Source organism: Vidua chalybeata, chromosome 2 (assembly GCF_026979565.1).
Source record: "Vidua chalybeata isolate OUT-0048 chromosome 2, bVidCha1 merged haplotype, whole genome shotgun sequence".
Classification (NCBI taxonomy): Eukaryota; Metazoa; Chordata; class Aves; order Passeriformes; family Viduidae; genus Vidua; species Vidua chalybeata.
In genome coordinates, this window is record NC_071531.1 from 79,860,792 (window position 1) to 79,885,401 (window position 24,610).

General features: G+C 37.0%; 1 protein-coding gene across 1 annotated transcript in view; it reads left to right on the forward strand.

Annotated features, from left to right (window-relative positions):
• The window catches only part of TMEM135 (transmembrane protein 135), a 158,043-nt gene that overhangs the window by 84,170 nt on the left and 49,263 nt on the right, over positions 1-24,610 (forward strand). Inside the window, exon 6 of the mRNA XM_053935429.1 lies at positions 14,372-14,418. Within this exon, the coding sequence (XP_053791404.1) occupies positions 14,372-14,418 (47 nt within the window). The remainder of the gene's footprint in view (positions 1-14,371; positions 14,419-24,610) is intronic.

The following is a 24,610-nucleotide window of genomic DNA, read 5'->3' on the forward strand; positions in this document are numbered from 1 at the left end:
CATGGAGGGAACACAAAGCATTTTCTTACGGGTTCCAAGAAGAAGAGATGGCTCTAGGCTAGAAATACCTTTTACAAAGTAGGAAATGATGTGTACATATGAGTGATTGGAAAGCTCAAAAAATTTCTCTACCAGCTAATGCTAAAAAATAGTATTACTAGTGACAGTGCCAGAAGAGGTAGCAAGGCAGGCAAGTTATTAAAAAAATATCAACAGCAACCACAAAACTCCCTTTTTTTTTCAGCTTTTTAATAAGCCTATTCTAAATTGTAAGATTATAGGCTTCTGCTTATACTCTGAATGAACAGCTGTTGTTAGCTGTTGGAATATAAGGAGCTCTTGGCCTCCCCCAGAGAGCCCTTGGTCCATGCAGAAGTGAGTGCAGGGGGGTGTGGTGCTGGGTACTGTTGGGCTGTTGTGGTTGCTATTAAGGAAACAAAATTAAAATGAAATCCTTTTATTACTGCCTTGGATTCAGAGAAATTACTAAAATCTCTGAAATCCCTGGAAATTGTGATATAACAGTTTACTCAAAGATTTCAGGAGTATTTGTGAAAGCATTCCCTTAAATATGAAATAATGAAATTTGATGAGATAACCTTATATGTCATCTTCTTTTACCTCAGTTGTCTTTGTTATTAAGTTAGCAGAAAGAAGTCTTTGTTTCAGGACACTTTTACTAAGATATGCTGAAGTCTTCTTTTGGTTGATTGATTTGTTCTTTCGTGCTCTATTGGGAAAAAAGAAAAGGCACATCTATATGTGATGGATACCCTGATATTATGCACTCTGTCATTTTACAGGGTAGGATGTGCACTTAAGCTGTTTTACAGGAAAGTCTTTTGAGACTGCTGAGGAAACAGGCCAGAAACACAATTATGCCAAAGCTGCTGACTTTTAAAAAAGAATTTCCAGTGATAATAGGATTTAAACTAAATGCAGTTTAATTTCAATTCCATTGCTGCAATTTGCAGGAAGGAAATTTTACTTTGAGTTTACATTTTTCTGAGTTTGAATTTGTTAACCCCTTGTGTTAACCATAGTTGTGACACTTTGTTTAGCTCTTCAGCATTAAAGACATAAAAATTATAAAATTGTGGTTCTAAAGAGAAGGTGCCAGTGTTGTTGCATTGCATTTAGATGTTCTCATAGCTCAGTTATGCTTCTGAGTACAACTAAGATAGCATTTTTTGGTGCAATAGGAAACTGGCCCCACAATTTTTTCCTAGTCCTGTTTTTACAGAACTTGTCTGGGAGTGGCTGAGAGGTGAAAACATGTTTTCAGCTGGTCATCCCTGAACCCAAGGGTGTTTGGGTTGTTTGATTTACATTATAGTCATCCATTGTCTTCAAAGTTTAAATAGTATTTTTTTGTATAATGCTGTTTTGAATGCCATTTTATTTCATTAGCTGGGAGTTCATCTACTCACAGCTTGGCTTGGGAAATACAGAGTTTCTCAGTGGTGATTTGGAGAATTTGAGTCAGTTTAATGGAGCAAATATTTCATGACCACCTATGGATACATTTCACCTTTTGCTGTACTGCTTTCAGAATGCCTGTTCTAGAATCAAAAAGCCTTTAATTGTGGGATCTTAACCGAATCATCTGGTCTTCTGCACCATTTATGGTGCATCTACAGGTGCAGAAAACAGAAAATTAAATTGTTTCCTGAAAGAGTGATGTGTGGAGCCCTGTAATCTTCACTAGCTAAAGCTTGCCCATGTGCTTCAGAGTGATACTTAATGAGACAGTTCAAAAGGGCAGCAGGTGTGTTCTGGAGAGCAGGAGGGAGTCAGTTGAGCTCTTTGCTGTTGTATTTGAAGATGTTCCTGTTGAGTCATTTTACACAGTTCAGTGAACTTAGTGAACTCATGATGTGCTTTCCTTCACTTTTTCCTCTTATCACAAGAAATCTTTCTAGAGTTCTTGTACTTGTTCTTCATCCTTTGCTGTCAACCAAATCAGACAGGTCTTTCAAATGTACTTGTGTTGTGGCTCCCCAGTCAAGCCAAGGTAAGGTAGACTCTGGTGACATTTAGGACTAATTGGGGCTGAGAATTATTTGAATGCAATATTTGGGGGGAAAAAAATAATCTCATAACACTTTGAAAATGTGATGTTTTTGAAGATTCAAATCTATAGCAATAATTTTACAGGAAAAAACATTATTGATGATGTCTTTTAGAGGAGTAATCAACTGTATTAAATGCAGATGTTTCATTAATAAAAGTGTTTAAATAATATTCTCTTTTCTCCTGTAGGTAAAAATCATACATATGATAAACCTTTAAATTTTTAAAAATAATTTAAATAAGTTACCTTATTTTTCCATAAACATTCATTTAAATTTTTTTAAGTAATTAGTGGAGTAAGACATTTTTCAAATATAAGTTTTTCTCATGGGATAATTGTTTTGTGCTGCATTGAAATTTGGAACATGCATATTAGAAAAGAGTTGAACTCACACTTGCTGTGTTGTACTGCATAGACCTGGTACTTTTACTCAATGTTAGCTGTTATTCTGTAGCAAAATCAAGTGTGAAACAGGTAAAAAAGCCATAATTAGCAGCAGTTCAAAATTTTATTTAAACATCTTGTTGGTGGTATAGTCTCTTTAACACTATTTTTAGCCATTAGTTAATGTATTTTGTATTTGAAAAAGCAATGATACAGTGCTTGATGGCTCTGAGGTAAAGACTGGAAAAGATATGAGTGAGAAAGTGTTGCAAGAAAGATCAGGCTTTTCTCTCAGGTCTAGCTACTGAAAGGTGTTCTCATTTGAACTTGTTACTTTGTCACTCAGGAGTGCTTGCTGAGTCTCCCCTTGCTGAGTAGAGAGTGTCTAGATGAAGGAGAGCCTAAAGTAAATCCGTAGCCCCTTGGATAACAGGAGATAATGCGTGCTCCCAGTCATGTAGTATCTGACATTATTTACATAAAATAATGAAGAACTTGAAATTTTTGAGTAGCTTCCTAAAATGTGTCCAGAAATTTGAAACAACTGGACATGGACACACTGCAGCAGTGTCAGGAGCCCATTAAATTTAGCTGTGTGGTCAGTTACAAAGGCAGCTAAGCTCCGTTTTGTGACCTTTTCAAGTTCCCAGTAATTTTCAGGGTACAACACCACAGTCTTGGGCATGGGTGCTGTCTGCAGTTACCTCAGTGGATTGCACAGCTGTTTACTAGAATTAGAATTTTGGATTTTCGTTAATTTTCACAGTAATGATTAATATGCTAAATGAAAATAATCTTTGCAGATGAATTGGTTTAGATCTTGATAACCAGCTCTTAGTTAATTACATGCTTTTCAAGGGTTTTTAAACTCTCTTTATCAAGGTAACTTCTTTCTTTGAGATGTTTTGTGCACAAATGTGATACTATTTGAATGTGTCCTCATTTATATTTTTAAAAAGTTACAAAAAAACAAAAATCACGTTATTACCAAGTACCACAGTACTTTTGAAGTTCTCCAAGAGCAGACTCAGGGGATTTGGTATACCAGGTAACCCACATTATCTGTCCCTTTGACTTTTCTTTTCTATCCCCTGTTCCTACTGGTGTGATACCACTGAATGGATGCAGTTTGCCATTGTGAATTTTATCCACCATGATGGATGCCGTGAAAGACGTAATTTGAGGGTCTGGGACAGCCTTTGTGGTAGCTTCCTTCCCCGGCTCTCAGTAGGAGAAGCTGTGTGCAGACAGCCATCCTCCCTTCCCAGAGGACAGGAAAGGGTGAGAGAGGTGGGGGTGCAGAGCAGAGTATGGCGGGGGTGTATTATAAATTAAATTGTGACCATTTTAGTTGTTTTATTACGTACCGGTTATAAAATGTTGCATTTTGGTTTTGGATCAGCAACAAAATATTACCTCTAGGTATGAATAAACAGCCGCACCAACTTTTAAATATCTAAGGGAATATCTAAACAATGACCAAAGGGCATAATTTTATGTTAACCTTGTTTCAATTTGCTTATGTTGTTTTAAGTACTTTTTTCTGTGTTGTGGTGGTAGTAACAGTAGCAGAAGGAATAATCTGCCTTCTCAGTAGCATTCTCTGCTGGTGCTAAGCCTTTTTCCTGAACCTGTAGGTGTTGTGTGGAGAAGTGGGTGACAGATCTTCTAACACTAAAGTGATCATTGGTAAAACAAACAAGACAAAATTAAAACTTCTGGGAGAAAGAGAAGCATCATATAATCTGTACTGTTTATCTTAATCAAGGTGTAATAAAATTCTATAATGGAGGAAGTATGGGTGTTTGCTGGTGTGTGAGCCTTTGCTGTGTAATCTTTTAAAATTAAATACTTCAGTAAAACACCATTATTTTTCCACCGATTTCTGTGTCAGTTTTCAGCTTCTGTATCTTAGGTCCAAGAATATTATAGCTTAATAAAAAGATAGGGAAAGGCACTGTGAATCAAGCTAGAACAGATTGTAATAGTGCTTCATGAGCTTCTGCTTAGCATCTCCTCTTTCCACTCAATCCCCATGTCGGAGGTGGTTAAAACGACCACCGGAGGGGTTTCTGAAAAGTTGGTCTCCTAAGGACAGCCATCACCAGCAGCCTGAGCCCCTTCCCTAGTTTACTGCAGTGATGTGGATGCTGAGGGAAAAGGAACCTCCAGCAGTGGGATGGAGTAGACATCTGTGGCAAGAACTCAAGTCCTTCCTTTCACATGCCACGAGAGTATCTGTACTTTCTCAGGAAAATTCACTGGAAAGTAATTCCATCGCAGCATGAACTCCTCTGTTCAAGAGATAACACAATCAGTGCTTTCACCCCCTTCCAGTCAGGTCTGATCCTCTTTCCTTACATGCTCACATAAATGTTACTTTTCAAGAGCCCTTGTTCCCCTGAGGAGCTGACTGTGTCCTATGATGACAGCCAGTGTCAGCTGTACGTTGTGAAGGCTCCTCCTATCTGGGGAAATGTGAGAGGCATTTTAGCTTATCAATTTAGCTATTCCCCCTCGTCACGTTCTCAAGGGGGCCTTACTTTCAAAGGAATGCATGTAGTTCAGAATGTTAATGAAAATTCTGCCAAAATTGTGAAGCGATACAGGAATGTTAAATGACATCATATACAGGGTGCCAGGATTTATGCACAAACAAATAATTATCATGAGTTTTAAGTATTTTTTCTCACTTAGTAAACATCAAAATACTGCTGTGTATGTATATATAGAAATAGCATTTGTGTCTGGTAGTTGTACAGCATTTTTAAGAAAAGACATACACAATTCCTGAGAACATTCTTTAATGTGTATTTCTGGCTGCTCCATTGGTTTCCTCAGCCTGTTCTTTGCCCTGCCCACAGTCTCAACCGGCAGAACAGAGGGGGCAGCTATGGGCATGTGGCGCAGCTATGGGCATGTGGGGCAGGAAGCTCTTGAGCCCCAAAGATAACTGTTTGTCTGTTGTAGTCAACTTACAATAAATCTGAGCATGCCAATTTTTTTAGTAATTTTAAAGTTTGTCCACCTAACTGACTTTAATTATCAAATACACAGATAATAAATGGTTGCAATAGTGCGAAAACTCTGCTTTTTATGTCCGAATTATCAAAATTGATTGATTGATTTAATTCTACCTCTTTAACCCTGTCCCTTTACTAGCTTTTAATGTATATCAGAAATTCATCACATTCTGCTACTTTTCAGAAATTTCACCAGTATGAATCATTGTCAAAGCCACTGGATGCAGTGGCTTTCACGATGCTGCCTTACAGAGTGTTGTGCTTATAATATTAATACATGTGCTTCACAGCAACAAAATTATTTCAATACCTGCAAGCTTTTAAAGATTAATAACTTGCAGTTCCTCTTTGGATACTAAGGTAATATCAAACCTTGTAATTCTTCAGTGATTGTGAGCTCTGGAAGAAGAAGAGACAGATAAGCAGAAGTTCTCATGGTGGAGATGAAATCTTGGATGATTGTAAGATGAGCTAAGCAGTTATGTTCAGAAGCCTAATACAAGACATCTGCACAGACTACTAAGAAAATTTATTGAGTTTTTAGTATTTACTGCATTTGTAAAGCTCTTGTAGGATAAGTAACCAGATTTAAATTTCAGTTTACATATGGATTTAATGCTTAGAGATGTTAGTGTTTTTGTAGTTTTCATTTGCAGTGTTGTATTTCAAGTATATCTCTAATTCTGCCTTTTCAATGTAATTTGAACAATTCACAACTGATTCACATTTATTTGTCAAAATTATAATGGAGGGAGGTTCAAATCGTGCTGGTTGAATTGACTGTGTTGTTAATATCGGGCTGTGATTTGATCTGGGTGTGTTTGAAGCTGTCTGGCCCTGCCCCTATTCAGTCCTTGAGAGCAGAAGATAGTTGCTTTCAGGTGGGTCAATATAAGATTTTGTTTTTCTGTGTATCTCTGTGCTAGCAGAAGACACATGGAATAATAATAAAAAAAAAAATGGTGCTGGAGGTGGAGGAGTGATGACTACATACATTCATGTTGCCTGAAAGTACTTTGTAGCTTCAAGTCAAGCTGTGTGTATGGCCCAGCAATGGGCAAATTTGCACAGCAAGATGTGTAGCCATCATGAGGAACATATCAGGTTGTAGAAGGATCATAGTGACCCAGTCCCAGATTTTTAAATGTGGATTTGAAGTGTAGATTTTTTAATTTAACTGAGTACAGTTCAGTGGTATAATACAAAACTTTTGTTTTTGTTGGTGAAACGACGGTGTCATTTGGCAACTATGTTTTTGTGCTTCAGTCTCTCAAGCCTTGTGCATTCTTGAAAGTAGTGGGCTCTCCTGAGAAGCTTCCAGGAAGGATATTCAGTGGCTCTGTCACTGTATGTTGTAGCTTTGTTTCCTATGGCTAATAGAACGTGAAAAATGGGGGAGGAAACTTGACAAGTGTTTTTTTGAGAAAACAAATGAAGAATGCTGAAATGCTTAGTTATAGGTATGTATGTGTGTATATATAATATATATTTTTTATATACACACACACAGAGAGAATTTGTGAACTAGAAAATTAAAGGTTTAATTTTTTTTATTCATTGCTGTTCTTCTGGGACTGGCAGGTGCTCCCATTCTTGGCTCAGTTATTGTCTGCATTTGCCAATTGTAATCTTTTAATCATGATCCAACAACAGTGGTTTAACAAGAATCTATATAATCTCTTGTTTAATAACACATACTAGTGTTTCTTTTGATCTTATCAGCCCAGAGATTGCTTCAGACTTGCTGGCAGAAAAAAAATTAGGAGCCTCTAAGAGCTGAGTGTTGTAGGTGTAGCTGAACTGGCCCTGTGCCCAATAAGTATCTGACAAATTGTTTTCTGTGTTTTCATAAAGCCTATCAATTTTAAAGCAGCAGCAATTTTGCTTCAAAAGTTATTTAATTTCAGCTAGGAAAATAATCATTATGTGGATGACCACAGGTATGACAAGAGTTTTCACCATTACTTTCGATAGCTCATGAAGTTCTCCCCAGATATGCTACATTTCAATTAGAGACAGAGATAAGGTCTTACAAAGATTTTCATTTGACAGGATCAATTAGAGAAAGAAGGTAAAACATTGCATCCCTTGAAATTAATGGATGTGGCTCCATTTCAGGATTTCCAATTGGCATATATCTTTTGGGATTACTAGAAGTTTGAGCTTGGTGAAGGACAATCACCATTTTCCCTAAGCCCTTATGCTTTCATACAAAACCAAATAACCTGTTTTCAATGTAAAATATCTTTGTCCTAAAAATTTCATTATTGACATTTCTGTACAGGAACTGTGTGACTTCTTTAATAAGCACTGACAACACTGAGAATTGAATAGCTCATTTGTGCTGCTTGCTGCAATTCTTAGAATTGATGACTACTCCTAATAGAAAAATAAAGGATATTATAAAGAGATTTAAATGGAAATTAAAAAAGAAAAAGTAAATAAAGTTTTCTGATTACTGTGTAAAAGAGAAGAGATATTTTATGACTTCACAGTAGCTAGACAGTGCCAACTCAGCAGGTACAGACAGTAATGTTTGATGGTGGTTGCATGTGTTCTGTTACAGCTGTTGGATCTTGGACTCAGAATCTCAGTTGTTCCAGATCTGTATGTGCCTGAAGAAAGTCAGAGAGCTTTGCATTCCCCCTTGGCTCCTTCTCTCTCCCTAGGGGATTGAGAAAGAAGGATCTGGTGGTTAAATGTAGAAATGGTCATTGAAAACACCCTGGCCTTGTCTAAGGCACTATTTGGTGCTCTAAGGTGCCATCTGTAACAAAGTACTGGCCTTGGAGGGAGGAACAAGAGACTTGGACACAAAAAGCTGGAGGGCTGCAGTAGAGCTGGAGCTGCTGCAGGATTTGGGAGTATGTTTTCCCTTCAGTCTTCATTATATTTTCAATAGAGTATTAATAGGTATTAATTGACAGACCTGAAGTATATATTTTATTCAATACTGAAATTTAAATGAAAATAACAGATTCAGAAGCTTTTGCTAAAGTGTGTAGAGATGCATGTCTTAGTATTTATGATACATTTGTTTTAGAGACATGCATCATATTGGAAAAGTAATACTGTTTTTTATGAATGCTGATGCCACAGGAGATCATAAAATCATCCAGTCTGGTGAATCTCACCACAAACTGCATCAAGTGTACACAAACCAGTCGAATCACATTTCATTAATTAATCTTGGTAACCATAGAAAAAGTTGCCATTTTACTAGTTTGAGTTTGACAAGACTTCAGGTTCTAGCTGTCATTTGAGTTTTGTCTACCAAATTATGGAATTGTTTTTATTCCTGCAGACTGGTACTCCAGCCACCTCCCTGTCCTCTCTTGAATAAGCCAAAAGCATTAAGATACTGGCAACTTTAGTTTTATAGTAAGTAGTGTAACCTGGGCATTGAATTGCTTTTTGCATCTGCCTCTCCTGGTGTTGTTTAGTTCACTGACTGGTGGGAGTAGAGTTGTGCTCTGGAGAATCTGCTGTACTTGCCCAAAAAGAACATCACTCTAAAAAGTGGGGGATGAGTGACCTCCTCAAGTGATTTTTACTTGCTCGGGGACAGTGAATAGATAAGTGGATAGGATAGATAGGTAGACAGGACAGTGAATAGACAGTTCTCCTGCTCTCTGTGGAGAGCAGGGAGAACTAGTTCAGTGCTCAGGAAAACCCCTTGCCAAACCTATTGCTGATGTAATCTAGTGTTAAGTGGCTGTGTTGGCCCTCCTTTGCGCTGTGTCTGTGTAAGTGCTGTTCATGGCAGTGATCTCAGAGGTATAGCTGATGCACTTGGCACCTCCTGGGTTTTGGGCTGAAGTTCTCCCTTTTAGTCCCATATAGGTGGTGATGCAACTGTCGCATAGGAACTGCTGTCTCAGCTAATGGTGACTAATTTCATCAGGTAATTGTTTACTGTGGTAATTTCTTGCCTGAGGTGTTAAATAATGGTAAAAAAAAACCTATTTATAGTAGTAAGAGTTATAAGATCAGATTTTAAGAAGCTAAATGTAAAGTAACTTGGCTCCTGCTTTTATGTAAGTTCTTTTTGGTGTCTTTGGTGTCTTTTTATATGACTTCTGGTATCTTTGTCTAGGAGATCTTTTTTGCTCTTTTACTCAGAAAGACTTGTGATTTCCATCCCTTTTAACTATTAGAGAATTACAGAAAATTGCGTTCTTTTAAAAGTATTTTTTTTTTAATTGGAAAAGCTTAACCAATGTATTTCATAAAGACAGTTCATTGATTAGAATGTTGTATAATGTGCAGGTGGAAAAGAGATATTCGATACATATATATTTCTTGGGTCTTGGAGTACAAGACTATTACATTAATCTGCATGGCTAGTTCCATTATTTTAATTTGTTTTATTTTGGTTTTGTTAGAAGGGAGTAGATAATCTTAGTGAAAAGAACTTTAAAAAACATTTTAATAAGGGCAATAACACATCTTGAAATAAAATTTGGGAACCACAAGCAAGTATAGCTTTGGGGGCTTACTGTTAGTGATGCTTTGGTTTTTATTAGACTAATTAATATGTATGGAAAAAAACAGAATGGCTTTTGGGTGCAACAAATTATTCTTCATGTCTGAAGTAGAGGTAAATTAGAAAAACAGACTGTGTACTCAGAAGTCCCATGGAACATTGTCTTTGATCCCTGGTATAATAATAGATAGTAGAGCTACTATGCTGCTATTCAACTGTGTGTATAAAGGTGAGACGGGGTTATAACTTCTAGTAGCAGAAACAACAGTAAACTCTTCTGTGGATGAATGTCTTTATTTTAAGGAATAAAAAAGTACGCAAAATAGTTGGGGTTTTCTGCATCATATATTTTAAGAGTAAAAATTTGTAACCAACTGTACAAAGCTCCTACTTATATATATATCTCATTTATATATCTTGTAACTTTGGAAGAAATTGGCTCAAGTACTAATTACTGAAGGGGCTTACTTAAACTGGGTTTTTAATTTTCCATGTTTTTTACCACTAAGCCTTCCCTCAGACAGAGTTTAGCTGGCAGTTCAGTTTTCTGTAGCACACAGCCTCCGGGATCTGAGTCGTAGTTATAACTTAGTTTTTATCAAGTGTAGCTGTAGGTCTCGCATACATTGCAAGTGGTTGATCAGGAAGGTGATGGTTTTCAGGCTTTATGAATACTCTGGAAGTCAAGTGTTATGTGCCAGTTGTTGAAGCTGCCTTAGGTCTTCTGTGAGCTGGTAGTAGCGCTATGCAGTGTTGAACTGTAGCTCCAACACTCTGGATGCTTCTACCAGCTAATATCACTGATCTGCCCATTTACCTCTTCCTGTCTTCATTAAATAGATTATGAGTACGTTCAGTGCTTTTCCTTTTAATTACTAGGTCTGTGTTCCTTTATCACAGACTTCAGTCCTACTCTTTATTGTGGCTGTAGGGGAGCAGCCTCCAATCAGAGACCTTTTGTACCCCAGGAAATCTGACTATAATGGAAATGCTTAAAGAAAATGCACATAACCTCGGGATTGAGTCATGTGCGGGAAAAGCCTGAATACACAAGACTCAAGTAGTTTTGATAGTTTCAGCAGTGTTATTTTTCCTTTCTTTGGGCCAAGATTTTTATCTGGCTAGGAGGGAAGGTCATTTGTGAGCTACTTCTGCTGGTGTTACTGGGTCTACTGCTGTCACCAGGACAAGTGGTAACCATTTTCACTCAGAGCTTTTTGTTTTGTGCTCAGTGCTGGGTACTGCCAGATGTCACTTCCTGTTGCTGATTATATGACGTTTAAACTTCCTTGGAAAAAAATAAATACTGGCTTTGTCAGTCAACAGAGATCTGGAAAAAAAGTACCTCTTCAGTTTTGTCAGCAAATTTCCTTTTATTTTTATTAAGGTTTAGCATAGTACAGTGAAGTATAACATAATCAATTAAAGTACTCACATACCAAATATGCTAATCCATAAGGATTTTTCCTTGTAACCTACAGGCATCTCTTCATAGATATTAGAATCTTTAGGGCATATCATTCTCATTAGCAACTTGCAGGTTTTCTGCTTATATCTGTTTCTTCAGCTGGAAAGTTTCAAGGTCTGTATTTTGCCAAGTACATTATGTTGGTCTTCTGTTGTAAATCAAAAAGTAATGGACTCTGCAAGAAAAATCCCTAGTGAGACTTCCTGCTCACTGGAATAGAAGTCTTAAATTCACTTAATATTTAGAATTCTATTTCTCTAGGCCTTAGTATTTTCCTATTTTTTTCCAATATAGTTATTTTAAAAACTAAAATAGGTACTGCATATTGTGCAGCAGTTATTACAAAAATTGTAGAATGGGGAAAAGTTAAAAAAAGGCTTATTTTGAAAGTAGCTTAGATTTGGAGCACAGTGACAATTTTTCTTCTGTTTCTGCCGTATTTGTTCAATGATAAGGCAGTCTCTGGACTTTGCATGAGGGGTTGTGAATTTCATGTAGAAGAGTCTGGGTCTGGTTTAGCCACATGTTTTGCTGTCCTTCAGTTGAGTAAATATTGGAGAGACCCTGTCAAACATGCCCACGGCATTTCTTGGATACATTTGCCTCTACTTGTCTTAAGCATCTCTGATAAAGGAGATTCCACAATCTCACAGACAACTTGTTCTGGTGTACCACTACCCTGGGGAGCTCTTTCTATTATCTAACCAATGCTTTATTTGCTGTAGATTTACTCTGCCTTCCTCCTTCTGTACTTGATGAGACAGATTTATTAGTATAGGATAATTACACAAAATAGTTGTCATATTCATCACTAGCTACTACCTTTATAGTTTCAGCAGTTTTCAAACAGTTGTACCCTATGGACCTTTTATTCCCATTGTGAGCTTCTGGACTGCCTTGTTTTGTCTATGCTTTTCTTTACTAGTGGTGCTCATGAGGTTCAACAAAGGGTTGAGTCATGGCTCTGGTGAGGAATGGCACCAGTATATCCTGGGGGCATTGGAAAGCAGCTTTTCAAAAAAAGAATTGAGGGTCCTGGTGGGCACCAAGCTGGACATGAGCCAGCAAAGGCCTCTTCCAGCATAGGAGGCCACTGCCAGCAGGCTGAACAAGGTGATCTTTCCCTCCTACTCAGTGCTGCTGAGGCATGACTGTAGTGTTGTGTCCAGTGCTGCGTTTCCCAAGCTGAGAAAGCTGCGGTGCTTTAGCCTAGAGTAGAAAGCTCTGAGGACATCTTAATTATACATATAGATACTTGTTAGATTATTATCAAACTTACTGGGAAAAAAAAAAAAGGTAAAAAAGGAATTAAAAAAAGGGGCAAGAAAAAGCCTGTTTAATGAAGTGGTTTTAGTATGCAAAGGCATATTTATTTTTTTAATTGTGATTTTTTGTTTTGTTTTTATTTTATTTTGTAATCGCCCACCCCCCTCACATCATCCAGAAAACTGGTTCTTTGCCATATCTCACTTATTTCCCAACACTGTTGCTCAGGCTGTCAAGCCGCCTTCTCCCTGTGTCTCCAGAATAATCTCCAGAGAACTGATGGTTGTTTAACTGATCAAATAAATTTTGAACTTTACAGGAATAGGGCAGATATTTTTGAGTAGAAGTTGTGTTTAAAAATAAGACTGCTTGTCTGCTTTTGCTGCTAGTTTGAAATGAAAAATTCAGTTATCCTCATGAAATATAACTTTGCTCTAATGATTTTGTATAAAATGATTTCAGATGTTCACATTTTTGATGCAGATTAATAAAGTATGATACTACTGATGAAGGAAAAGGAAAAAAATGGGTAGTTTACACAGCAGATATTATAATGTCTCATGTGACCTAGTTTTAATTCACATGCCAAAGGACCTAGAAAAGGGAAACGGTGTAATTTGTAAGATTTTTTTTTCTCTGAAAGTCATTGTAAAGATTTCCTATGTAAATTTTTCTCACACTTTCTGATCTGTTATAACATGCAGTAGCCTCCTGTTCTACGTATTTATAACCTTCTAATTTACACCTCTGCCACCTCTTCCATTTCTTCTCACATAAAGTGTCTGTATCCTCTCATGATGAAAACTTCATCAACCCTTGAAAATAGGTGCAAATATTTTCTGAAAGACTTGTGATATTTCTGTAAGGATTTCGCCTCCTAAATGATGGTGTGAATATTGGCCAGTGTATCTAGAACAAAACAATATTTTCTCACTTGTGAGGTGTACCTGGCAAAGATGGATTTGATTAAGGCAGGTTTTCTTCAGTATTTGTGAGTCCCTGTGCAGGTGATAAGGAGGAGGTAACAGCTCTAAGCCCCAGCAGAGAGGATGGCTGGAGGAAATAGGACATTCAAAGACTCTTGTATGAGCACACTGATGATACAGAGAAAGATAGGATTGTTCCAAGTGAGTTTAGCACTAAGCTAAACTATTAGAAAGGGTAGTGTTAATTGGGAATATAATCATCTGCTCCCAAACTTGCTGGAAAGCAGTTCAGTACAAGCAGCTGTCTATGCAGATGTTTTAAACACTGTGCCTTTTAAACTGGAACTAGCAATATGAGATTTGAATAAATCACAAAAGCAAAGACTGGTAAAATATGATGTTTAAATTTCAGTTCTAATATTTTATTGTTTAAATTCTTTTGTTTTACAATTATTTTATTACTTGGTCTTTTATTACAGATGCTTTTAAATGGTGTCATTTGTTGTGTCTCTTGTCCCACTACCCTGGTTTGGGTTTCAATTTTTTAAGCTTCTACAGGAATAATTCGAAGTTCACTAGAAACTAGGCAATCCTTTTTGGTGGACTCAGACAAGCTTTCATTCTGGCCCCTCAAGCATATAATAAATAAAGCATAGCTTTTATAGTAAAAGTTATAACATCTTCACAATCCAGAACATGCAATAGTAGTGTGTTATGTAATAACACTCTTTCTGCTTCTTGTAGGTCCTTTTGTTCTGCATCACAGCTGCTCTGTTCATGTTCTTCTTCAGGTATGTTGCTGGTGTAACTATTTATGTTGTAAAAACTGTTTTGAACAGTGTTTCTTAGAGCTTACTGCTTTTTGGTACTCCTCTGTGTAGTCTTCACTCAAGATGAATTGACTGGAGTGCTTCCGAGGCATCACCCAGTGCTGTGATCATAACTGGGCCAAAAAGGGAAATGTTGAGTCTTCTGGAAAATATACTGATTACTTCAGGAGTTTCATCTCCTAAGTATGACCGTGGAGGTATTACATAGTGTGAAAACAACTGAAATCTGCTTTTCATGGCTTTTTAAGAGCTCATGGCAGGAAGATCGCATTTTCTCTTATGGTAAAAATAGAGGAGAACAGGAAAATCAAATTTTGTGGTCTTAAATAATGCCAAATATTTGATTTGTGTGCGGGTGCAACTACCTTCCTTCAATTTTAGAATAAACTTGTTTCACATTTTTTCACAAGTTATGAATTATATCCATGTTTTAAAACTTACAGTGGTGGGAGGTGGATGAGACACTCATTTTAATGGCTTGTTTCTCTCTCAGATTGCAATATAGATGTATGTAATTTATCTTATTTCCCTTTAAATACCAGACCTCTCAAATTTTCTTCATTATATCTCAAATTGGAAAGTTGCTTTTTAAAGTAACCTTTGACTACAACCCTTTGGCTTAGAATTTTCTGCGGCTTGCAGCCATCTATGGTTCTTCAAGCTGTATGATCCCCTGGTAATTGCAAAACTCTGGAAGCTGCAGCTTGTTTTTCATAATTCCATTACTTATGGATATTGGCCAAGAGCAGTCCGTGGATAGAAGAGGGCTGTTAATTTAGGGGATTCGAAGAAGCATTCCTCCTTTCATCTATAACCTATTAAGAACCTTGCATTGGCAGTCTTCTTGCTTTATTTTCTTCTACGTCTCTGAGTTAAGCCATAACAACCTCAGAGAATTTGACTTATAAGGTTGAGGTTAGACACCTGTCTGCATGCATGCTGGTCAAAAGAACTCAGAGCACTAAAATTCTGCTCAAAACTATAAATGCTGTATGATCTTGAAGGAAGCTAATTGTCTCTACCTATGTCTTTGGTAATGAAGCGGTGTTTTAGAGAGAACCTGCAAGTTAAATCACAGAATCCTAGAATAGTTTGGTCTGAAAATGAGCTTCAAGGTCATCTAGTTCCAGCCCCCCTGCCATGAGCAGGGACATGTTCCACCGCACCAGTGCTCCAAGCCCCATCCCACCTGGCCTTGAACACTTTCAGAAACGAGACATCCACAGCTTGTCAGGGAAACCACTCACCACCACATGGTAAGTGGTTCACAGTAAAGAATTTCTTCTTAATACCAAATCTAAGTTGCCCTCTTTCAGTTTGAGGCCAATACCTTGTCCTGTCACTACATGCCCTTGTAAAAAGTCCCTCTCCTTTCCTGTGGCTTCTTTAGAGGTGAGAACTGACACAGAGCCCAGATGTATTTGGTGAATTTTTCCCTAACCTGACACAGAAACACTGACAGTTGAATGGTCTCCAAACCACTTTCTCTTCTAAAATAGTGACTCCATGCCAAGGCTGATCAAATATCCTGTTGAGCAACCATCAACAACATTTAATTCCTTTTGTCTTTGTGTTTTAACAGCAGAATTAAAATAGAGACTCAAGTTTAGTTTAATTATTGGGAAAAAGAAATCTATTTGTAAACACCAATGAATGTACTAAGACAAATTTGTCAAAAATAATTAGCACAAACTAGTTTATGAGGTGTTTTTTTTTTCTTCCTTTCTCAGTATAATCAGTTTCGTGAGTCTTCTTTTGTATGAAGACTTCTTCACATACTTTCCTAAAGAAACCAGGTATAAAGGGGTCTGGGTGAAAATACCTCTGGGTATTTGCACCCAGAAACACTGAAAGCAGTCCGATCAACTGCTCAGGGAGAAGAGACAGCAGAGAGGTCGCTTAATCAGGCCTCAGAGTTGTCCATTTGTTTGGACTGGCTGTGATTGTGAGCTGTCTGAATCAGTATGTGAATTAACCATTGATGCCCTTCAGTAAAATTTTGGACAGTACTTGGAAAAATCCTGTGTGGAGTCTTAGGGAAAGCAATCTTCCTGTTTCTGTTGTCATCTAAGGCAGAAAGTAATTGGGAGAGTCATTAAATTACATTTCCTATTTAATGGCTCAAAATCGCTTCAGCCTTAATCGTAAGTAGATCAAACTGACAAAATCATGTTCATACTTTTGGAATAAATACCTTATTCAAAGTCAGATCTGTTCAGCTTGGAGAATATATTCCTGTTGACTATAAAACACTGCTAACTCTTAACAAGCATTCACTGACCTGAAAAACAGAAAGTTCTCTTTTGCATTATACTTAACTTATTCCCAGAGTGACTTTTTGTTGTGTCCATCCAACTAAAATGTCAACAAAGATACTGAGAGCAGTAGCAGTCATGGTCACCAAGATCATATAAAGTGTCTCTATCATTAAAGATAAAATCCTAATATCTATATGGTGTAATTTGAAGCTTAAAACCTTTCTAAAAAGAGATTTAATGTAAGTCTACCTCTACGCTTTGAAATTCTGACTAATGCTTGGGAGTCAAATGTTGCACAGAATAAAAGCAAAGTAGTCTTTTATTTTCTGTGTTCATATAAACTGCCTTATCTGAGGTTATCGGGTTCTCTGATCTTAAAAATTATTACTGTCCCTAATATGTAGCCCTGGTTGGAACTGCATTCCTAACAGCTCCAGATTTAACTAAATTTGGTTGCTTTTTCTGCTCTTGGTAGTTTTGAGCTGAATAATTTTCCTTGCACAGCTTGTACTGTGATGCATGGTAGCTGCATCAGACTAAGCCAGTGGTGCTGATTGGGAAAGCATGGAGAGCACAGATGCTCCACAGCATTCACATGGACTTAGGTCATTTTTAAGTAATTGCATAAAAGGTGATCTTAGCTGAATCGAGGTAATTAAAAGTTATTTGAGTTGGAAAGTTCAAAACTGTTTATTTTGTGGAAGAATTGAGATGTGTTCTATACATCACACAGCTTCCAGGGTAGCTTTCAAGTTGCCAGGTTAACAGCAGCCTGTAAAGTTGAGTTTGCTTAGTGTTTCTTCTGGAAGGCCAGTGCTCTGGTTGATAGATATCCATTAAAAGAGAAAAAAAACCATATGGCATTTAATTGCAACATCATCATACCTCTCCTTTGAGGTTTGTGTCTTCCTACCTACTCCCTACTGTTGCAGGAAATACTACTGTAACAGATGTATGAGTCTTGATCTGTGGAAGCATAGACATTGTTCTTCTTGATTTATTTGGATATTTCTTTTTCTAGTATATTGATTGTCTTCAGTATCGTGCTATAATCTCTATCTTACATTGTTTTCTAAGCAAGTTCTGTAATAATGGTCTGTTAATGGAGCAGGTGTTTCACACTAGTTGAAAACTTCAAGCAGCCTTGGTATTTATCACTGGAGTTTTCCCCAAATTCTCTTGGACTGTTCGAAAATCATTGCATCTGCTACAGGACAAGAAAAAGAAAGTGCTAAATCTCAGGAGTAAAGAAGTGAGGTTACAGAACTGAAATGGTAGAAGGAAAAACCAGGAATAATTACTCCAGAATAAAGTGAGAGGAAAGTCAGAGTGAAAGGTAAATTCAGAAGAGCAACATACAAAGGAAGACAGTAGGAAGAAGGTAGGAGAGAGTGACCAAAGAGGGAAGAAAAAAGGTCATGTCAGGAGACAGGAAAAAATAGAAGAATATACTAGGAAAAAACCAGATGAAATGCAGATGATAGGTTTACAAGCAACAGAGTTATATTTACAGACAGAGGAAGCATATTTTAGTGCAGTACTTTTTTATTCTCTTCCATTCACGTCTTGTACTTTTCTTCTAACTTGGACCTCTGTTTTTTCTCAAAATGCTTCTGCTGTACTCCATTGGAAGTGATGAAATGAGGGTGCATTACTCATTTGTAGATGGCTGTAGTATGCACAGTATAGAGGAATCTGACATATGTATATTTAATTCACACATATAGACAGCCACACTTGAAATAGGATTGTTCCCCTTCCACCCTTATTTGCCTAAGAATCTTAGATACAGAAGTGTGTCTGGGGAGAGGAATGTTCTTATATCTGTAGGAATTAATTTTTAGGTGATATTAAACTCCACTGGGTCTGGGTGTTCACTACTTACTCAAAAAACCCAGTACTTAGTGGTGTCATCTGATGTGAGTAAGACTTCTTCACAGTGTGCTACTTTCCTAAAGAAAGGGGTCTGGGTGAAAATACCTCTGGATATGCACAGTCTAGCCAACTCCAGTTCCCTTCAAGTAGAAGAGACAGCAGAGAGGTCACTTGATCAGTCCCCAGAGACCGTTCTTAAAGTGTCTTGTATTAAAAGTACAGTTTTCTTTAATGCTTCTAATTGTTTTTAAATTGCAGTTTACATGGAATTAAGTTTGTGGGTAGAAAGGTTTTGATTATACTATGGTTTCATGCCAGTTTATTTCAGTTTGAATAATTCATGGTACTGTCCAGAATACTCTTCTAGAGTAAGTGGATAGAATGAAATGAACAAGCAGGAGGGATCCTACAGTGTGTAAAATAAATATTTGTAAAACACAGTGCAATTGTTTTTTTTAGTAGCAGTTTCATTTTGAATAGTGCGCAAGAGATTTTTTTGGCAGGGTGATGCAATGGCTGTGCATTTTTGTGCTTGAAGGAGTCTACTTAATATAAAACTTGCAATCTCTGTACAATAAATGAACACCTACATAGAAATCCTATCCATATAAACTTAGAAAATCCAGCAATTTGGGTGAATATGTGTTGGCAGACTACAGTACTGGTTGCTATAGTAGTTAATCCTTAGGTCATATACCACCAGCTTATAATATGCACATGTTAATTCATCTGCTCTGAACCTTAGAAAGCAAAGCCCCACCTATGAGCCGAAACCAGCTATTAAGGAAGGCTGAATGTTTCTGATGATTGATTGATCATGAGTTGAGGATGAAGGCTGCCTTTTCTAGAGATAATTGCTAAAGTGTTGCTTTCTGAAACAGTAATTTCAGACAATCTGAAGCTACTGCTGTGATTTCACAAAGCAGGACATCATGTTTTTCATAACTCAGGATTTGCATAGGTAACAAGAGAAAGCTCTTGATCTCTTAATGCCATTTATATATTATGTGCAGATTAAAAATGGTTAGTGAAAAAAAGCACCTAAGAAATTCAAATGCAGTGTCATATACTGCTATTAGAGTACTGAAACTTTTGTGAAGACACTGAAAACTTTGAGAAAGGTCCTTTTGTTTGCAGAGCCCTTTATGCTATCTCATTAAGGAAATTCTAGCCTCCCAAATTACAGCTATTTGCTCTTCTTTCTCTGTGAAACACATATCCTGTAATTTATTCAGTATTTTCGATATGATATTTCAAAGTGCCTTTATTTTCTTTTAAAAATCTGTGGTACCAGTGCCATGTTAGTCTCTTGTTTAGTCACCTAAACTGCCTTCTGTGCTGAAGCAACAGCTTGAAAGATATTTTTGCCTTTTAATTCTACTTCCCTGCTGCAGTAGAACCAGCAAGCTTAACAGTCAGAGTTGCTGTTATATGGATTTAATGTGAAATATTCTTCCCCTTTCTTATGAAGATTATGTTGGAGCTTTTTCCATTTGCTGTAGAGTTACAGGAGCACATTAAAAGCCCTCTGCTGTTGAATTATTATGTAATAAATCACAAGAAAAAAGAGATGAGGATTTTTTCCATGTTTATATGTTTTTTACTATCCTTATATAAACATCTCAAAGTTAGTGATTCAAAGCATTGTTTTGGTAAATGTCATGAAACTTGATTTCTGAGGTATTTTGGATGACCTGGTGAGTAGATGAAAACATTCAGCCTCCTAAGAAATGCTATAAATACCAGTTTGCTTTATTTAGCATGAGTAAAAGTAGAACATGGATTGCAGGAGGGGGTTGGGAATGAGAAGATAACCTCCTGGGTTAACTGAGGCACTTCTGGAGAGGCTCACAAACCAACTAAAAATGCCCCCCAGAGACCTGCTGCTGGACTTCCACAGACTGGGTTCAAATATAAATATGGGTAAAAGGTGAGATAATCCATACCAATCCTACCAATAGGATAAAAAGTGACAAAGAATTTTTTCTCTTTTTCTTTTCATGAAGCATATTTTTTGTTCTCTCATAGTCTTCTAGCAGACTTCCACTGCATTTTAATTTTTAAATTTTTCTTTTTTTTTTTTTTTTTTTCCTCTTAAATCTTACTGTACCATATAGTGCTTTTGGATTTGGTTTGCAGGGAAATTTTGTGGATTGCCAAATTTTGTGGAGCTCTGGTCCTAACTCTGCTGCATTCACAGGAGAGGGGGATTGATCTCATCAGGCTAATGCTGGACATACATGTGTAGTTCAGAAATGATAAAGATGCATCTTAAGCATATTTTTATTACTGCAACAATTCAAGATTTTTAGATTTTCATATATGTAAGAAGAATATCTGGACCTAGAGATTTTACCAAAAAAAAGTATATTTAGGGTGGAAAATTGCAGTGTCCAGCAGGATTAAGGGCGGCATCTGTAGCTGGTTTGTGAGCCTCTCCTGACACTCTTGCACCTTCATTGTTTGCTGTGGCTGCTGTACAATATCCATGAGCAAATCCCACTTTTGCAATTTTTGTGTTCTTATATTTCCAACTGCGAATCATTATTTTTCACCTATTCATTTGGAGACAACAGTGGTATTCATAAAAGTAGAAGAAATCCATTTTGGTCTCCAACATAGCATTAAAGAGAACCTTACAACAATTAGATCTTTAATATGTCTCTAGGGCCTCTTTCCAGGGCTCATCTTCAGCTTTAGGCACCTATCTGATTTAAGTTAGGAAATTGGACGGAAAAATGGGCAAATCCAAGGCAGTTCTTATCTTGTGAAGGTTTAACTCATGTTGAGCTGCTTCCTCTCTCTAACTGATTATATAAGGGATCGTGCACTAAACTTACTTGCATAGCTCCAGGTGGAGTACATCTTGGTTAACATTTTTCTTTAAAGTTACCTAGAGATCCTGTTAAAATTATTCTGAGGGATGGTAAGTGTTTGGTATTAATGAAATGCTGAGATACTATGATTTTAAGTTTTTTTTCTAACCTATTCTGCATACATGGCCCAGATCATCTTTCTATTTCTTGGCTTTGATATGGAAAAAATTTACCTTGTGTTCTGCTAATAAAACCCAAAAAGGACATGTTTATTTAAGGTATTTTTTTAAGTATTTATTTTTATGGGTTATTGCCAAAGTTTTTGGATGGAAATTACAGGAAGAGGACGTCATAGAACGAACTGCTCTCCTGCTTGAAAAAAATATGTCAAACACTTGAAAATATCCTTTTATGTTCTAAACAGAATTATTGTAATTTTTACAGTAATATAAAGTTCAAAACTTCAGTAGACTCTGTGATCTCTTTAGATCCTTGTCAAGAGGAAAAAGTGAAAGTATTTATACATTTTTTGTGTCCTAGAGATGCATCTTTAGAACTAGAAAGGTTTAAATTTGCCATTATTTATTTCTGTCTTTCAAAATGTACATGCCAATTTGGTAACAGTATTTAAAGTATTGCTTTAAATTAGAGATTTGTCATGTAATGTTGATTTTACAAAGTTTTTTTCTAATACCTTTTCTTGAGAAAGAATGTGTTAACAATATATTTAGTTTAGTGATTAGAATGTAGCATTTAATATTCATGTTTGCCTTCTGAATATATGTGTTTGTGATACTGAAATGTTACTAGAACAGACTTAGTCTTAAGATACCAGGAGTTATTGGACTAATTTCCTGAAAATACCCTGAGAGAAAACTTCTGACATTTTGATAATGGTCGTTGATTGTGTGAAGCCTGTTGTATTTACAGTGTCTGCCAAGGAAATGCACACCACATCAGCCTGTAATCCTTGTACTGGTTATTTTATGGTCAGCTATGCTATGGCTGCCATGCCAAGCCAAGCAATGTCCCTGTCTCTGTGCCTACCCCGAGAAGAGGTGCAGGGTGCATGTCCATATGCACCATAAGAAACTAAACCAAACCTGAGAGTCTATACTGCAAGATTTAGGTGTTCAAAGGGATAAGCATAAATATATTTACATTATTTCAAACACTCCTTGTGGTAATAAGATCAAAGCAGCTGTTACCTGGTGCTGAGCCGTGCGAGTGTCATCTCTGCCTGCCCCTGTCCGAGCTGGCAGCTCCGCAGTCTCCTAAAAAGCAGGTGAGAGTGTAGGAAAAGTGAGATAGAATACAGTGACAGTGTCACTATCAGCAGAGACAGATGATTAGCATCGCTTTCCCAGAGTTGTAATTGATTGGGAGCGGTGGTGGAGGGAGCCAGGGGGAGGGAAGGAACTGGGAGGAGGCTCCGTATGGGGCTATGTGTGGTGGGCAAACAAATGCTCCTCTTGAGTGCCTTTCAAAATATTTTTTTCTTTGGATCCTCTTGAGGATGACTGATGGATTATACTGAGTTTCAAAACTGGCTGTTTCCCCTTGACCTATTCCTGTTATCAGATGCACTGCTTGACCAGAGAAGAAAAGAGAAATGTGAGGAGGAGAGATGGAACAGTATCCACAGTGAAGGAGTAAGAAGCCAAGCAGGACAGGGTTTTGACCAGCCGTGATCCAGCTATAATTAAAAGAGTAGGAGAACATGGGTGGTTGCATTATTAGGGGTGTAGTGTAGCTTTTTGTCTTTGGGTTTACTAAAGCTCTTCACATAAAGTACTTATTTAAAAGCGTAGTGGATCATCAATATAACTAATTTGCAAGTCATCAGGTCATTTTTTTCCTTTTTTTGTTTCTTCGTCTTGATCTAACATAGAAACATTACATAGGTTTGCAGCTTGCTTTCTACAACTCTTTTATTATATGCCTAAGCAGTACCTAAATGTTATCTGTATCAAATGATAGCCCAGAATAAAGGTGGTCCTTGCCCTTTTGGCTTTTTAAAAAAAGACAGATACTGCCTCCAATCCCTTGAACCACCTTTCTTGTTATAAGTTTGCCAATCCCAATACATACTACTTTTCACTCTGTCTTTCAAGTTTAAAAGCTAATAGTGGATTTAAATGAGTAGGCAAGTATTTTATTGTTGTATTATACCCTTATCTTCAAACTAGCTCTGTTCTTGAAGGCATGAGCTATGGTTAGGTCAGGTCCAAATGAGAAGTATCAAATGTGTGGGCTGAACTTGGGTTAGTTTTCATTTTCCCTATGTTAAATCATGCTGCTCCTGATTCCTGCAGTCTGCAAAAAGGCTGCAGAGTAGGCTTTTTCAGCTGCCAGTGAGGAAAGAAAATTATGTTCTGTTTAGTTCCTGTCTTTCCTATCTTTTTTTTTTTTTTTGTAGTTGTAGTTTTTCATATTGAGATATGCTGGTACATCTGTTCAATGGAAATACATGTGTCAAAACCCAAGAAGATTCTTTAAAGCATCTTTAAAGCATGTGACTTCTCTTTTGTTGGGCTTCACTGCTTTTAAAAGAAACAAACCCCTTTTTACCATAAATTCAGAAATCTTGCTTAATTGCTTCCTGTGGATTAAGTAGCACCAATGATTTTACAGCTATAGGGGAAGAAAGGAAAAAAATTTTATAAAAGCATCGTGGTTTCTGTTGCCACATTACATGGTACACATGCCAATTTGCATGCTAAGAAATAAGTGAAATAGGGATTTTAGTACTGTGCATACACTATTAAAAATGTACCTAATTAGGCCTACAGAAATAATTTATTTCTTTAGGAGTTAAAATGGAATACCAGTTATTATAAATAGTTCATTGCATTTGCTAAATCAGTAAGTTTACTCTTGTATAGAAAAATACAAACTTTTGAATGTAATGTGAAGAGATTAAATTTAATTTACCATGTTTAGTCACTTTTAGCCATATGGTACATAGGTTCCTGGAATGTATTTAAACATTTTCTTTCCAACAGTAAATCTTGTCCTTGTTTTAACAGATTGCTTTACATGTAGCTGGATCCAGTTGCACAGCCTCCTCAAGAGAGGAAATACGTTGCCTGCAGACAAGCAGTACAAGAATTACGGCTGTACAATAGGGAGTATTTTTCCACCATTATCACTTTTCAGTGGACATTCTTTTTCAGACACGTAACAGTGACTCAATGAACCAGG